The sequence below is a fragment of the Tauraco erythrolophus genome, chromosome 12 (genome assembly GCF_009769465.1).
Source record: "Tauraco erythrolophus isolate bTauEry1 chromosome 12, bTauEry1.pri, whole genome shotgun sequence".
Lineage (NCBI taxonomy): Eukaryota > Metazoa > Chordata > Aves > Musophagiformes > Musophagidae > Tauraco > Tauraco erythrolophus.
In genome coordinates, this window is record NC_141476.1 from 18,366,325 (window position 1) to 18,382,797 (window position 16,473).

The following is a 16,473-nucleotide window of genomic DNA, read 5'->3' on the forward strand; positions in this document are numbered from 1 at the left end:
TTTGAAATTACCTGTGAAATATATTTCCCTAGGCACAGGCTCAAGAAGCATGTAAATTACCCAGCTTAATGGCCTCTAGAATTTCTCACTGAGACACACACAGCGAGTGGGAAATGTTCAGATGATATCTCAGGTACCATCCAAGGGGACAAACGTCCGAGGGATGGTCAGGAGCTACTGCCCTACAGTTCCCCCAGTAACCGGTCCCACTGGTGAGCGCTTACCGCAAGGAGGCAATGAGCACAAGAGATCCAATTCTAAATGAGTGCCTCATCAGCACAAAAACGCAATTTTAAAGAGAGCATTTATTGGGAAAGGTGCCTCATCGTAATTTACACGGCACAGGCAGCCAACGTAGGGCTTACGCAGCAAAGGGCACCCATTTAATTTGCAAAAGTCCAGTGCTGAGCACGCTAAGCACTCGGCAGCAAGCCCTCTCGCCCTCCGCCTTACTGTACAGAGAACAGCACTGCCCAAGCTTTGATGTCCAGGCATTTGCCAGAGAATAGTGTCCTTCAGAGAAGCATTTCATCCACAAGGACAGTTCCCACTCTCCCAACACCAAAGGGACAGATACTGTCCCTGGAGTCCAAATCCTCCTGGCCATGCTTCTGTTCTTTCAGTTGAATGTGATGTCTTGTTAGTACGTAGCAGAAGAAACATTCATCCCGAAACAAAAAGCATGGATTCATTCAGAGGAAAAGAGGAGGAGGAATTACGTGATTTGGGTTGCATTTCCTGCTCCACCACTGACATATTTGAGTCTCTGAAGCCTTAGTTTCATCAGCAAAATGAGCAATAGGGAAGTGCACGTGCTGTTACAAAGCATGTGTAAAAAACCATTATAAGGAGTGGAAGATGGAGAACGGGACAAGACACTCATACGGCCATGGGGAGGGGGTACAATCCCAAGGGCACCACAGAAGAATTACTTGTCTCCCCAGGGAACAAGCCTGAGGCACGCAAGCTTTGCTCCTGATGCTAGCCAACACTGACAGGTTGGTCACCTTTCAACACGTTGTGGATAGAAAGTAGGCCAGGAGATCAACCGAGGATAAGAGAACACCTGGAAGGATAGGCCTGGCAATGGAAAAATGGGCCAAGTTCCTCAGTGTGAATCTCCTCAAAGCAAAGGTGTAAGACAGTGTCTTTGCTGAGACTCTCCCAAAGTGAGAACCTGCCCTCATTGTCAGCCACAAGCATCTTGCTAACCCACATACTGCCAGAAGCTGTGGTATCACAGCAGGATTAAGACAGGAGCAATTCTAACAACAATTTCCAAGCTAATTTCCTCACTCACAAGCATGCTACCAAGGGCCAAAGTCTGTTTGGACTCCTCACAGCTACCTGTGCTCAAGATTAACTATATGTCACTGCCAGTAATGCGAGCACTCCGCTATTCAGAAACTATTAGAAGATAAAATCCTAAACCTGAACATCGTAGCAGTAGAGAAAAAAATGAGAAAGAATGACATTGTAACAAACACTGTAGCAAAGCCAAATGAGGAAAGCAAGGTTAGTTTCATGTGGAAAGTTAGACAAAAAAATGCTACCTACTTGGAATAGTCCTTGCTTTGGTGGCGGGATGTGGACTTTGGTGCAATGAACTTCACAAACTTCAGAACATTTGAACAAACTGCAGTTCACCCAGTACTGCAAGTTGGCCGCTCTGGTGCGGGATGGAACAGCGCTCTCACCACCAATTCCACCCAGCCCCTGAAGGACCAGGCTTTGCACATGGATCCTTCATCCAACAAGGGACATACATTTTTAAGTAGAGAAACTGCAGGTACATGAATTACTTGTGGCCCCAACATGGGCCTCAGGTAAGGCAACAGCTGGAGCCTCTCACCTGCAGCCCATAGCAGGTCCCTTTTCAGCTCACCACCACCACGCTGCAATTGCTCTAATGTTCCTCTGTAGGAAGGACAGGTACCATTTACTAAACCTTTCATTTCTGCAGCTGCTTGGTTTTCTCTGGAAGAAACTTCACATAAAAGAATCCTCAGGCTATCTTGTGGGATCTAATAATAACTGAAACGGCACAAGCACAGCAATAAGTAGATTTAACTAAGAATGAAAGTCAAGTACTACGCAAGCTACCGTGAAAACATCACATCTTTTTTTTTCTGGCATGTGGCAAACCTACTCTTCCACCAGCCAGCTGTGACTCCAGAGAACAGGACGGGGTCTGGCAGCCACTTCCCGATGAGAAGGCGGCCATGCGCTCAGTTGCCAAAGACTCACCAAATAAGTGACATTTATTAAGTGGCCCTTATAAAATAAAAAAGGCCGCTTTCAGCACACATAATCACATCCATAAACTGCACAAACCAGCAATGCTTTCAGCACAAGGCTCCACTTGGAGTGGTGTCAAGAGAAAGAAGGCAGGAGAAGATTCCCACACACCAGCGTTGCCACAGGCAGCACTCCACGCAGAGCACTGGCCTCGGGATGCAGCCTCAGCTCCGGCTTGGTACCGCCGTGCCTGCTCAAGCAAACACGCACGAGCAAAGTGGTCAGGACAGGGCTGCAAGAGGGGAAAAGGTATGTGCTAGCCCAGCAGCCACAACAGTGAAGTGGGACCTTGTGCCAAGATGTGGCTGTCAGAGCCCTTTCGTACCTGGCTGCTCCATCCCCGCGTCCAGGCAGGGAGCACAGGGAAGCAGGGGGAAGCTGAGGGTATGAGGTTCACCTGCAGAAGAAGACACTTCTCACAAAAGAGCCCCAGGCCCCAGCAGTCAGTAGGAGCAAGGCAGAGCTGGTTAGAGTTCTGGTTAGAAGCAAAGACTAGATCAAAACAAACATAGCAAGGAGCAAGTGATGCAGAAGGGTTCAATTTAGCCTTAAGATGATGGGTAAAAAGGCGGTATTGATGTCAGAAATGCCAACACAGCATTTTTGTTGCGGGGTCAAACAGGCGGGCAGGTGTTAAATGGGGTTATTTAGAAACTGGGACCAAAGCATGAACAGATCATAGATGTGTCAGATGCATTTCTTTTCTCCATCTCTCAATAAAAATCACATCAGAAGCAACCACAACCACCACGATATTTAAAAGTTAAAAGACAAAGGCCTGAAAGTTCTCCCCAGTGTAATCCCACAGTATCGTTACATCATGGATGAATTTGGCCCAGTATCTTGAAAAGTTTTTTGATGTTTCTCAACTTTTAAGCCAAACATACAGAGTACAGCAGGCAAGACTGACAACAGTAAATTCTCCCGCATCAAAACAAATCCAACATCAGGAAGAACGCCTCAATCACAAGGAGTCCCACTGTACACAGCCAAGGAGGGGCATGAAAACATCCCTGTCTGTGCATAGAGGGGGTCTCTCCTGGGCTGATGCTCTTTTAGTCTGTGCTCTTGGAAGTGCTGTCATTCTATAGGAGGCAAAATAATGTTATCAGTTTGGTCACTAATTGACAATTATTAGGATTTCCCAGCAAACAAAAACAGCATAAATAAAAACTAAGGGCTGCGTGAAGAGAAAAATATTGATTTTTTTTTTCTTTATACTCCTGTGATATACCCTCCTTCCCAGAGCAGGCAGGGGAGGAGGGGAAAGCAGAGTGCCCGTGAAGCTGTAACGCATGCCTAGCTCACTGTCCTGAAACTCTTTTCAGCCTGCAGGTCTTGAATAATTAAATGCTGTTTCTTCCACCCTTTTTTCCCCTGGTATGCATGACACGCTGCTGCAGAAGGTTTACTTTTACCTGGGCAACGGGCATCCCTCCCCCTGCAGAGGTCCTAGAAGCACATGAGCCCACACAATACTTTTTTTTTTTTCCTCCTGCTGATCCCAAGAATGTGATGCTACAGTGAATGCTTAGTAGAGACCTCTAATTTATAAGACTACCTCAGACATGAGGAAATGGTACTTTGGCTCCTCCTGGGTCTACTGCGTTCGTTATGGAGCAATAAAAAGACGTTCAGCCACTCACAGCCCAGAATCTGACTCAATCTTCAACACTTGATGAAGTTGAATATTAGGCGCTTCGCTTGGCTTAAGCCTGTCTCTATTTTGGTGTCCGTGTTACAGCTGCCAAAAACCTGACTGTGAAACCCACCACATGTCAGAAATGCAAACAAGGTACTGCATTCACAGCCCTCACTGTGTCATACTGTAGAGAAAGTGTTCATTGGCCACAATAAAGAGATATTATTACATAAAATTCAATAGAGATGAGAATTCAAATACAAGAATATCTCTGATTCAACAGAAATTAAATCAGTGAGAGCTTTATACATTTTTGAAGCGTAAGTGGCTTATACAAGGTTGGCTCTGAAAAATATTTAGAAATATGCCTCTTGTTCGGTTTTCTTATTTGGAGGATGAATGTGAACTCAGACTTAGGATACCAGATTCTTCTGGACTGAAGAATACTAAGTGCCCACGGGAGAAGAATCAGACTGACAGCAAACACAATGGCAGCTTGCAACAAGAGAAAAGTTTCAAGACTCAGCTCTGTTATGAGTTGAAAGGCATTGGGGAATATAAGCAGAATCATATCCTGATTTGTCACTTCGATACAGATGGATACAACACTCTTTCCCAATTCTTTCCACCAATTTAACAGCTTAAGGGATAACTTTGCTTGTGTTTGGAAGGCCAAGAGGCTTGGAAGCCTGAAAGCGTGCGGGAGGCTCTATTCACCAACAAACCAGGTCCGCAGTGGCAGCTACACGGCGAACCTGCACCACGCCTGCCACATCACTGATTTTTAGCTCTGAAATGGCGTTCCAGCAGGGACCCAGGCGAGCCGGCACGCTGCTGCCAGGACTCAGACTCTTACCGCCCTCGCTCTCCCCACCGGATAACACCGACTCAATGCTCCTGCGGGCCACACACCTCCCGGGTTACCCTGAGCAAACCCCTCTGGCCCACAGCCACACGCTCTGCACGCCCACAAGCCTTCCAGCCACCAAACGTCACACAGAAAAGCCTGGCCAGCTCTGGCTTGATCCTTTATTTGGTGGAACTCAGATAAGGAAACTTCACAGAAATTAGTACATACTTTAAAGAAACTGCCCCTGCAAATAAGATTCCTATGGATGGGAAGCTGCCAGCATTTTGGTCATGAGATTTTCACCCTTCTCTGTCCTTGCATCTGTACTCCCCGTCCTTTCCCCCCCGCCCTCCCCTGAAGCATAAGTTGCTTTCTAACACTACACAGATTTTTGCTCCAATGCACAGCATGATCTAACTAATTCGCACATCATTGCTCTGCACACCTCATCATTTGCACATGAAAACAGCAGTCTCTCTCTATCCTTCCACTCGCTGCCTATTTCTTCCTCCTCCTCCTTCTCCATCCCCCACCTCCTGTACTTTCTCAGCAAAACTCTACTTCGGAAACTGCAGTAAGGAGGCTCACATTACGAGGACTCCATTGCTTTTACAAAATTTACTAGCATGCTGTAAAACCTCATAAATAATTCAAAATCGACAACCTTTGTCAGGTAAATGAGCGTGTCTTTCGTAATCCATCGCACCAAGTTTTCTGTCACAGTGACACATATACTCACTGTAGGCACGACCCATATTGATTCATAGGTTCCCCAAGTGTCTCTGTGAGACAGGGTAGCAGAACAGTTTTGGCACCCGCAGAACCCACGGAAATCCAAAGTCTGGCCAGAGCTTCACTGGATTCATAACAGATACCCACCGGTGCAAAAGTAGCTCCAGCCTAGTCTGTGGAAACAGCAGCTCCGTTCCCACCCTTTGCGGACAATGAAAAAAGGATCATGGTAGGAGAGGCAGGAGACTCCCACTTATTAAAGATCTCTTTTTCACTGCAAGAACTTCAGGGACTTTTGACACAAATCGGAGCTAAAAATCATGTTGCATCCTGTACTTTTAGGGTTTAACTCTACACACTTCAGTGGCGTTCCTGCACAAAGGCACTTGGCTCATTAGAGATATGCAAACTCAACTTCTGTTTTGGCAACTGCGCCCAAGGCTTTATCATCATCAGAGCTATTGCACTAAATGGTTTATATCCCTATTTAGCACCCAGTTTGATTGCTATCAGCAGTTACCTCCTCTGGAGTTCTCAGTCTTAACTAGAAGCAACGGGAGGAGGCCTGATCCTGGTTCTCCTGAAAGGCAGCCTCACATGGTCCTGGAAGAAGGTGTGCTATACAACAGCTCCTGCACTGACCCTGCCAGACTGAGAAGCAGCTTCCGAGGAGGCGGCATAGTAGCCTAATCACAAGCAAGAATAACGACCTTGCACAGAGTTAATTAATAGACACAGAAACCACAGACCGTGCAACCTTTGTCTGTCTTGACTGCCATTCAGATCCTTGTGTCTCTTGCCCTGCAGCCCTTTCACCCGTCACAAGCTGATCTGGCTAAATATCCTCATCACTCACCCATCAGTCAACGCGAAAAACGCTTTGCTTTACAGCGGAAGAATTAATCCTTTGCTCTGGGTAAACACCTTTTATTTCTTACGATATTTATGACTGAAATTGGAAGGGTCATTGGATGACTGTCAAAGTTATGAAGAAAATCCACATGCATTCTCTGAAAGACCAAATGCTTCAGCCTAAAGAAAAACCATGCCAATAGCTTGTTGATACAAACCAACTCGCCAGTAACAACAGTTTGTACAACCTCACTCCACATGCAACCCAGCAATAATAAACTTGAGGATGAAGGCGAGATTGCAGGAACAGCTCTAAACTAACAAAGTACTACCAACATCCCAGAGAGGAAAAAATAATTTTGCTAACAAAACACATTTTGCTTTCAAGAGGTTCCTGGAAAAGTAAATACCAAAACATTCAGATACTGTCCTTTCTCGCTGAATATTTCACTCAAGTATTTTGCTTGGTAATGACTTTTTCTTTTATTTCACCCCACTTGAGTATTTCATAGGCTGAAAAAAGAATTGTCTAAATTGTACGGTTTGTGCACATGTACAATGTTACAGCGTGCAGATGCCCCAGCACTTGAGCCCTCAAGAGCCTTTCTGATGGCTTTTGAAGTCAAACACCAGGAAGCTCGTTCAAGGATAAATTTTCAGGTTTCCATTTAGACCCTATGTAACCACCTTCAGCTTTTAAGGGGCTGTTGCATACATGCATACAACACACACAAAGCTTCTTTACAATGAAGCTTCTGAACTAGCCCATCAAACACCAAGCATGAGCCCATTTCTACCTTCAGGTTTATGTGCAGGAGCCTCATTGACCTCAGTGGGAACCCACACACTCTCCCAAGAGAATTTAAATTAATAAATTTTTCAATGTATACAGTTGAAAAACTCCTGAAATCAGAATCTTGAAGGAGATCACTGCAGGCAGGGTATGGGGTTGAGGTGCCACAAGGACAGACAAGAAAATGGTAATGCCCTGCTCTGTGATGTCTGCCCCTTCCCCATGCAATACCTGAGCAGGAAGCATTCAGGAACGGTAAAAGGAATGGAGAAAGTTTTTTAAAACACCAAATAAATATTGCCAATGGCTTTTAAAAAACACTTGGTTCTCTGCCTAGGGCTGTTCTCTTACCTCTGGGCAGTACAGGGTGCCTCTCTGCACTCCAAAGCTGATTTGGTCACTGATGCACAGCCCACATGGGGCTGTTGCAGGAACACTGGGTGTTTGTGCCTCCACTGGGTAAAAGTTCTGCTGGAGGCTGCTCAGCCCTCACAAGGATGGAGTAACGCTATCTGTCAGTCACTCACTGGTGTAGATTGCCCTCCCATGGAGCTGTCTCTCCGTTCAGTCGAGTGTAGCAGAAGACAAGCAGGGCCATCTCCCCACTTCTCTGCTCCTTTCCAGACACGTTCCCTTTCCAAGCATCAAAACCATAATTGGAAGAGAATTTCTGACGGTACAGCAGGTGGGCAGTAGAACAAGAGAAGGATCTTCCTCTACAGGGCATCCCACAAACCCTAAAGCATCCAGTCCTAATAGAGTTATTTATTTCAAGCCCTGCTAGCCCAGACGTGTCATCACTACCAGCATTATTAACCTCATTTGGGGTGAAATGACACAAGCGCAAACCCAAACCTGCTAAAAGGAAACAATTAATTTGGTAGAGGCAGCATCAAGACCACCTTCCAGTGGTGTGGGGCACCTCTTAGGCCTTATTGCTCACTCTCCCACAGGAACACTGGTACCACCTCCAGCCAGCTGCCCAAAACTACTGTCTGCATCTGACAAGTGCTAAATCTCACGCCAGAGAGGCAGGGCCGGACTGTGGTCCCCAGGCTGGTGCTTTCCCCTGCAGACATCCCATTCTCCTCTGGCTGGCTGGTCAGATGTGCCCTGCAGAGCCGCGATGAAGCCAAGCCTCACCAGCGGACGCGCAGCAATTCTGCGCACATCTGCTTCCTCACAAGAAGCAAATGGCTCACCACCCTCTAGCAGATGGCAATTTTCTTTCAAGCCCAAGTGACAAAAAGCCTTTCTGCAAAGTGAGGAGGGGGTTCGTTCTCCTCCCAGGCAGCAGCACTGGCAGTCACATTCTCCAGCACTCACATGCACAAAATCCCCACTAACGAGAGGCGACGGCAATACAGGTGCAGGACTCCCCTGATTGACCAGGCTTTCAATCATCTAATACCAAATCTCTCAGAAATTCAAACAGAGGTTGTTATTGTGCTGCCACAGGAATCCCTCTGCGTGCTATTAACAAAAAAAAAAAAAATTAACTGCAACCAACAGCCTTTCTTTCCACAGCCATTAATCCCGTTGACCACACAGATGCACATTCTTCTACGTGCCCATTCCGAAAAAGAGCCTTGTCAGTCAGTGGACATCACCTAACGTGCCCGCCCCAATGGGTTTGTTCCAATATGGGATTTTGCTTTTTTAAATCTCAATGAGAAATTCCCCTTCGGACAACTGGCTGAGCTGAGCCTTCCTTAGCTCAGCGTAAGATGATTAAACCCATGCTACCCGGGAGGAGAGAGATAATGTGGAACACGAGCGATTTATCAGGGATGGAACCAAGAATCAACATACAGAAGCACTGATGATAATTAATACAATTGTAACCAAAAAGAAACAATAGTAATAATAAATTGTTATTTTCTTCTCCTTCTCCCCTTCCCCACAAACACTTAGGCAAAATATCCCAATGATTCAGTCTGCTGCCTGTCAGAACGAAACAATTCTGGGGCTGCTTAAAAAAGCAGCCTCATTTTTAGGAGTCCTGTAGTGAAAGATGACTTAAGTGATTTACAGAGAAAAACCTCCAAAGACAAACAAGGTTTCTTCTAATCAATGCTCTGAATCATTCACTGTTGTTTCAAGGGTGCATTGTCCAAAGTAGGAGAAAATTGGCTTGTAACAGGAAGAATTTAGCAGCCCATCTCATCAGCTCAACTCAGCTTCTGACGGACAAACCTTCCAAAAAGATTAGTTATATCCAGCATTTTTAAAAGAGGAAGGGTGCAGATAGGGAACTACTCGGGGGGGGGGGGGGACAATCAATTGAGGAGTGCTGTTCAAGCCTTGGTGCCAGCCACCATTGCACGCTTTACTCCCACTAAATATTTCCTTCCCGAGAAACAGTCGCGGTAGCCCTAGGGCAGAGCTCGCAAGGCATTTCAGCCCACATGTTAGAGCACTAACCTACTGCCCAGCAATTGTGCATCATCATCAAATATCCATTTGTGGCTCTTCTCTTCTCTGGGTTCACAAAACAGGTCATAAGGGGAATAAAAGGAGCAAGAAGATACCAGGTCAGGCTGAGGTCTTGCGTCCTCATCTCTTCTCCGGATGCAGCCAGACAGCATTACTTCCCACCAGGGGCACACACAGAACCAGTGGCCTTTTCAGGACCATTCCTTCGTATTTGCAAGAAATTATGAATCTTTGTCACTGGGTTCCGTTTTTACGCTTCTTGCCTCTCTCAGTACAGGATCGGGCCCACTCTGATAAGATCACTGATACGAGAGCACAGAGCTAACTAAATCTATTCTAGTAAAGCCCACCAAATTATCTGGAATCAAACTGCTTTGGCTAATGAACTGTGTCAGCTTTTTAGAACAATATAAATAATAACCAGTCTGGGTGAAGGGAAGGCCAATGCATTATTTACAAATTATACACCTCTCTTAAGTATGTCTCTCCTGGTATTAGAATCTTCTTACAAAACTTTCCACAGTTAGAAAGAAATCACAGCTCTGACTTATAAACTGGTATCCAGAAGAGATTTATTCTATAATATGATTCTGCATTCCAAATTTAAGAGGAGAAAGCAACAACTTACAACCCCTGGAAAAGCTGCTGAAACATCAAAAACATCTCACAAACTTTATCTGTGCTTCACCACGTACATAATCCCCTTTACTTCTATAGAGATTCTCATGGAAGTAAAGATTATTCATGCGAAAGCAACGCTGGATCAGGCCGTAAGGCTGTGGTATGGGGACGAGAACTGGCACATTCACTTTCCTCTCCTCCCCCTGTAGGTAGACATTTCCCAGGGTCTTATTCTGAAGAATTTCTGTATTTACATGACAGCAAGAAAAGGGAACCCACCGACTCCCAAAGGTCAAAGATATTTAGAAATATGGATACCGGATCCAAAAGAACTCGGTAAGAATCTGTTTGAATGGGAGGTTATTTCTGAATAAATAAGGAGTGCGAACAACCGTGCCTTCAGTGAAGCCAGATATTAACACGGTAAGCTACAGCTCTCCCAAATAAACAACGCTGTTTCTTCTGTCGATAAGCCTTCTTTTCTGAAGGCCTGACTACATGCCTGTAAAAACGTACTTTGAGATCAAAGACGTTAATCTAAACGGCTTTCAAAAATACTTCCTATGACATATAAATATAAAAAACCATATTTCTATTCTTAAGCAAATCAAAGCTGACAAGGAAATTGTGACAAAGCAGTGCACATCCACTGGGGCAGCACAAAGTTAAGGGCAACACTGCTATTATTAACTCTATGTCATTGAAATCTTTCCCCACCTTCAGAAACGCAGCCTGTAAGGACGCGGTGTCAGCCTTTACTTTGAATCGTCTGGATTTTTTTTTCAGTTTTGTGTCAACAAACCCCAGCATTTCATAACGGAGAAGACAGCCTCTTAAAATACATCTCGGCAAGATTTCGCAGGGCTGCGTGGAGGGGGACAGGGCTTCAGGGTTATTACAGTATGCAAGAGAGCCGAATGTGTTGGCAAATATTCCCAAACATTAACTTCCAAAACGCTCGCTTTTTTTCCGAAAAAATCTATTTATATCTTTCCTGCCGCGAATCTCCAGTCCCCCACCCCCTCACCCAAAAGAGCTGCTTTTCGACTTTCTCTTTCAATAGATTGCAGTCAATTTCTGTCGGTCCAGAGGGAGGGAGAGGACGAGCCGCCGGCTCGGATAGCCTGTGGAACTATCCATCTGTTATTAGTTTATGCTCAAACTCCGGTGGGTACGGCCGGTTGTGGGTACCATATTGTGTGCTTGAAACGAGGAGGGGGGAAAAAAAAAAAAAAAAAAGTCCTTTTTCGTCTTTCCCCCCTCTCGCCACCTTTACGCCTCAATAGCCGCCCTGCACACCGGCACCCGCCGGGCAAGTTTGTGCTCTCCAGCAACTTTGGGTCCGTTCCTCTCCCCGCCGCTCCGGCGGCCGGCAGGGAGCGGGCGGAGACCCCCGCGCCCGACCGCATCCAGCGCGGCCGGGCGGGCACGGCACGGCACAGCGCAGCGCCGGCCGCGGGCACCGGCAGCGCCCGCCGCGGCCCCGCCGCTGCCGCTCCCCCGCGCGGCGCCGGCAGGCCCCGGGGCGGCCCCGCGATGCGCCACCGCGCCGGGCCGAGCCGCGCTGGCGGGGGGTCCCGGCCGGGGCGGCGGCACTTACGTGTGCTGCTGGGGGAAGCTGTAGCCGTGGGCGGCGGGGGCGGCGAGGAGCAGCAGCAGGGCCAGGTGGCCGCAGAGGGCCGGGGCGACGGGCGCCGCGCTGCCGGTCGGAGCCGCCATCGCCATGTTTCCATTAACGGCGCGGCGGGGAAGGGGCAGAGGCGGCGGCGGCCCCGCGGGGCGGCTCCCCCCGCCGCCACTCGTGCGACGAGCGCGGCAGTCCTCGGCGGGGGGGAGGGGGGAGGCGGGCAGCGCCGCGCCGGCTGCGGGCACCGACCGGCGGCCGCTCGCCCGCTGCCTCTCCGCGGCGGCCGGCACTGAGCGCCCGCGAACCGCTACTTTCCCTCAAATAGGCGGGCAGGCAGGCGGCCCAGCCCGGCCCTGCCTCCTCCCCGCCCGCCCGCCTTCCTCCCTCCCTCCGGCCCCCCGCGCCGCTCCGGCCCCCGCCGCCCCGCCGCCGCGGCGCATGCGCCCCGCTCCGCGCCCCCCCGGCCCCCCCCCCCTTCCCCGCCGGTCCCGCCGCCCCCGGCCCCGTGCGGGGACTCGCGGGTGGCACCGCGCTGGGGCACCCCGGCCGCGGCTTCTCGCCGCCAGCCCCCCCCAACCCCGCCAAGCCCCGGCCCGGCGTCTGTCCCCCGTCCCCCGGGGGCAAGCGCAGGCGCCTCCCCGGGCAGTGCCGCGGCGGCGGGTCCCTCCGCCCCGCTCCGGCCGACGAGGGACCTCGTGGGCCCCTTCCCGTCTCCCACGAGCTGTCCTGGCCCTTCTGGCAGGGGACCGCAGTTTTCTTCGGGGCCGCCTCCGGGAGACGGATCAGCGTATGGGAATCTCCAGTTACGTTAAATAATAACAGCAGCAGCCAGGATTATTTTCTTTAAACACACTATGACTTTGGGGAGCGTTCATGAGCCTGACGAGCGGGCAGACGAAAAATTCAAGATAACGGAATTAATAAACACAGCCCAAAGTCACCAGGGTTTCCGAGCCAGACTTTCAAAGGCCTGGATTTTGCAACACCGTCTTCTGGGTAGCTGCAGTGTAATTTCGTTTTCTCCAAATCCAAACCCAAGCTGCTCGGCTTCCCTGAAATTGACCACTGGCGAGTCCTAGGGACAGCTGGCACAGACCGAGGCAGGAATGCTGCCCACATGCTCGCCGATTCCCTGCCCACATGGCCTAAACCTGGACAATCACGGGCCAGGCAATTTGTTGCTAACAGCGCTTTGCCCTCTTTAACTTCATAAAAGGTGTAATGTGGGCAAGATTGGCAGTATCTGCACAGAGCTCTTGAGGAAAAGCCTCACAAACTGTATATCAGCACTTTAAAGAAGCAAAGGCTCCTTGGTTCTGCCCACAAGAACAGCAGGACAGGAGCTCCTGGCAGTTTGGATCCCAGCACAGAGGTTTACGAGCCTTCCAGCTTGGGAAGGGGACAGGATTATGATGAGGATAGGTTTCTTCTCTGAAACACTCCATGCAGTGGTTTGTAGGAGAGGTTTTCTTCTGCTGATGAATGGAATTGCCTCCATTCTTTCTTTCTGATGGGATAAGGAAACATTTGGGAGGGACACGGACCCAAACTCAGATTCCTGGTATCCTGGGAGCATCAAGAGTGCTGTCTAAACTCATGTGGGCACATCTAGACACTGAATTTCATGCAGTTAAGGGGCACTGATATATAAACAGAAACAACAAGGATTTGAGGCGCCAAATCCAGCTTGAGCTGGTTCACAGGGACAATACTTTTTTTAATGAGGCAGAGGAACACTATCATTTTCCCAACTCACGTTGGAAGACAGCAGTAAAACTCACACTCAAATCCAGAAAATTGGACTTGCAAAAGCATGACACTGACCTGATGTGTTCAACGCAGAGACGGATAGACACGGTGACTTAATGCTTCAATAAAATATTAACAAATACTTCAGTATTCCCTCTCCAGCTCCTGTACCATGTGCAGACTATGACTATTCTTTGCACACCCTTCAGGACATGGTTTGGTCAGCTGTATTTCAGCTGCACCAACCACACATAGTTTAAGCCAAGTTTGCATGGGCTATAGCAGTTGAAATCAGAGTTACTGACCTGTCACACAAGAGTTTCCAATTTATAACCTTCCAAGTATGTTTCAGCAGCAGTAAGTAGATAATCCCTAGTGTATACATGGGAAACAGAGCGACAATACGATGAACAGCTTGTCCATTGCTGGCAGAGTTGGCAGTAGATAGTAAACACTCTTCATTGTGTAGAATTTGGCTTTCCAAACTCTTGAAAGACAAATTCTGTTGTTTGTTACATCCATACTTTCTTTCCCACAGGACCTGGGTTAGCAGCTCTCTAACAGATAAAATTGAACTCAAGACATGGGCCCACAGGGTCCAGGTTTCAGGTTCCTGTTCTAAGAGGATACCCAGGGCCTGTGAGGCAACATTGCAATTGCCAGATATCTTTTATAATACGGGATTTTTTTTCTGCATTAGGCAATCTGATCCTCTGTCCTGTAAGAAAAGCTCAGGGACACAACTGTGTATTGCCACGGCTATCAACCTCTTTTCCCAATGCCTGGCATCCAGCAGCTGGCTGCTCTACAACTGCAAACGCATCGTGTGTATGCAGCAGCCCCAACGCTGGATGCTCCAGCCGGTTGTGCTTGAACCGTGCGTGTGTACAGAGCAATGCTCCATCGCAGGCACAGTAACCCGACACATTCAGAATGGTGTGGGTGATTTATTTCTTTGAGACGTGGCTCTCCAAAATCCTTACAATTGTTTTGTTTTAATCCAGATACCAATATTCTTCAGAGCAAAATTTGACCTTGTAGTTAGCCCTACAGTGGGAGCGGACATCTGGATGTCAAGTAATTACTTTCAAATGCTGCTGTTAGGGTTTGTTAACAATAAAGCCTTGCCTGGTATGTCCCTGTTTTTAAAGAACAGTCCTGCACTGCTGAGATGAACATTTTGTTTTAGTTTTGGTTGTTTGTTTTTCTTTGTTGTTTAAAATGCTTTTGACTATGTGGTACTTGTTGCTGTGATCTCTGCAGTCCATCCGTGGATAGGTTGGTTAGTAGCAAACTGCTTGGAAATGGTCTTAAATGTAAAGGGGCAAAATCATGGAATTAGCCGAGATACATGGCAGGAAAATGTTGATTCACACCTGTGTGCTGCTAGATTAACCTGTCACCTCACAACTACAGCCTATTTCTCAGGGCACAAATGTATACAGATTCATCAGGAGGCTCCTTTTACCCTTAAAAGTGCTGCACATTTATTTTCCATGCTGTGCATAGAAGAGAGGAACATCCAGAACCTGCATAAAACTATGTATTATAAAGACCTTATGCCAACAATTTTCAGAATCAACGCTGCCCTAAAAAGGAGGGAAGCAAATCAGTGGAGTCATCTTCCCCCTGGTATTCTGTTGGGAACAACAGGAAAGACACCATCGCTACATACATTACCCTTCACATTTTCTGCAGCAGGCACTGCTAAACTGTGGCCTCTTTGAAACGTCTAACCTGCAGCACCAAGCACCACCAAGGCATACAAGCGTGGGCTCGAACATGGAGTTCCAGCCATAGGCTCCGGAGCAGGTTTTACTATGTCAGTGTAGGTGCTCAGAGCAAGTGTGAATCAGCCTCAGGTTGCAGTGAAAGCCCCGTAATCTCTACAGGACCCTGTGAAATTCAGCACAATACCTGAAATACTGACGACAGGGTTGCAGCAAAACAGGCAGCACCACTGCCGTTCTCCCACGTCTTTTAGTGGAGAAGCCATGTAGGAGGAGGCTGTCTAAGTTGTTCTTATGGCTGATTTATTTGCAAATGCAGGTGAATGCTAGAGGAGGTGTGAGTTTAACTCTTCTCTGACTAATCATTTCGCAGGAAAAATGTGAGCCTCTGCGGTTCGTAACTGCTGCATGGACATGTTTCTTTCCTTACTACTTCAGGTAAAGCAAGTTCAGCCTTCTCCTACCTGTGCTTTCATGCAGTGCATTGGTGAGAAGGGAGAGTCATCCACACTGTCCTTGCAAAGCACCTTCCCTCTGTGCAGATCGAGTGACTGAGAGGACTTAGACAGTGAGGCTGCTCCTTTCCCCCTCTTAGCGATTCACAGTGAAACACCGCTGCTCTTGTATTTCTGGTGGGCAGCTGCAGGGGAGATTCCAGCATGCCTTTGGGCAAGTGCAGCTCTGCACAGAATCCTCCATGAAGGAGAGACAGTGTCCCAGGACACAGGCTTCAACTTTAGGCAGATTGGCACAAGCACCTGGCTTGGTACATGAAAGGTAGTTCAGCAGAACAAATACATCAGTGTAAACCTGAAGCACTTTAATGGAATTAGTCCAGATCCACACTTGTGGATTGCTGGTGCAGTTTTGCCCCCCATGGCTAAACACACGCCTGTAACTGAAGCATATGTGTACCTACAGTCTTGACAAATCAGTTGCTGAGTGAGAGGTTAGAAAATGTTGTTGACATACCATTAAAGGGAGACAAATAAGGGGAAGAGGTAATTAAGAGTGAGCAAACGATAATAGCTAATACACATCATGACTTCAGAGGTTTATTCTTATTCAGGCTTCTTAAACCCGAGCTCCTCAGCTAATGATGTATAGGGTTGCTTGGTGCCAGATGTTAGTGCTCCAGAAAGA

The 16,473-nt window shown here is 47.9% G+C and overlaps 1 protein-coding gene across 2 annotated transcripts in view; it reads right to left on the minus strand.

The window, feature by feature from the left end:
• The window catches only part of CACNA2D2 (calcium voltage-gated channel auxiliary subunit alpha2delta 2), a 220,053-nt gene extending 208,104 nt beyond the window's left edge, over positions 1 to 11,949 (minus strand). For both annotated transcript variants that reach the window (XM_086619251.1, XM_086619250.1), the window contains exon 1: positions 11,825 to 11,949. In XM_086619251.1, the coding sequence (XP_086475377.1) occupies positions 11,825 to 11,949 (125 nt within the window). The remainder of the gene's footprint in view (positions 1 to 11,824) is intronic.
• Between the last annotated feature and the right edge of the window lie 4,524 nt (positions 11,950 to 16,473).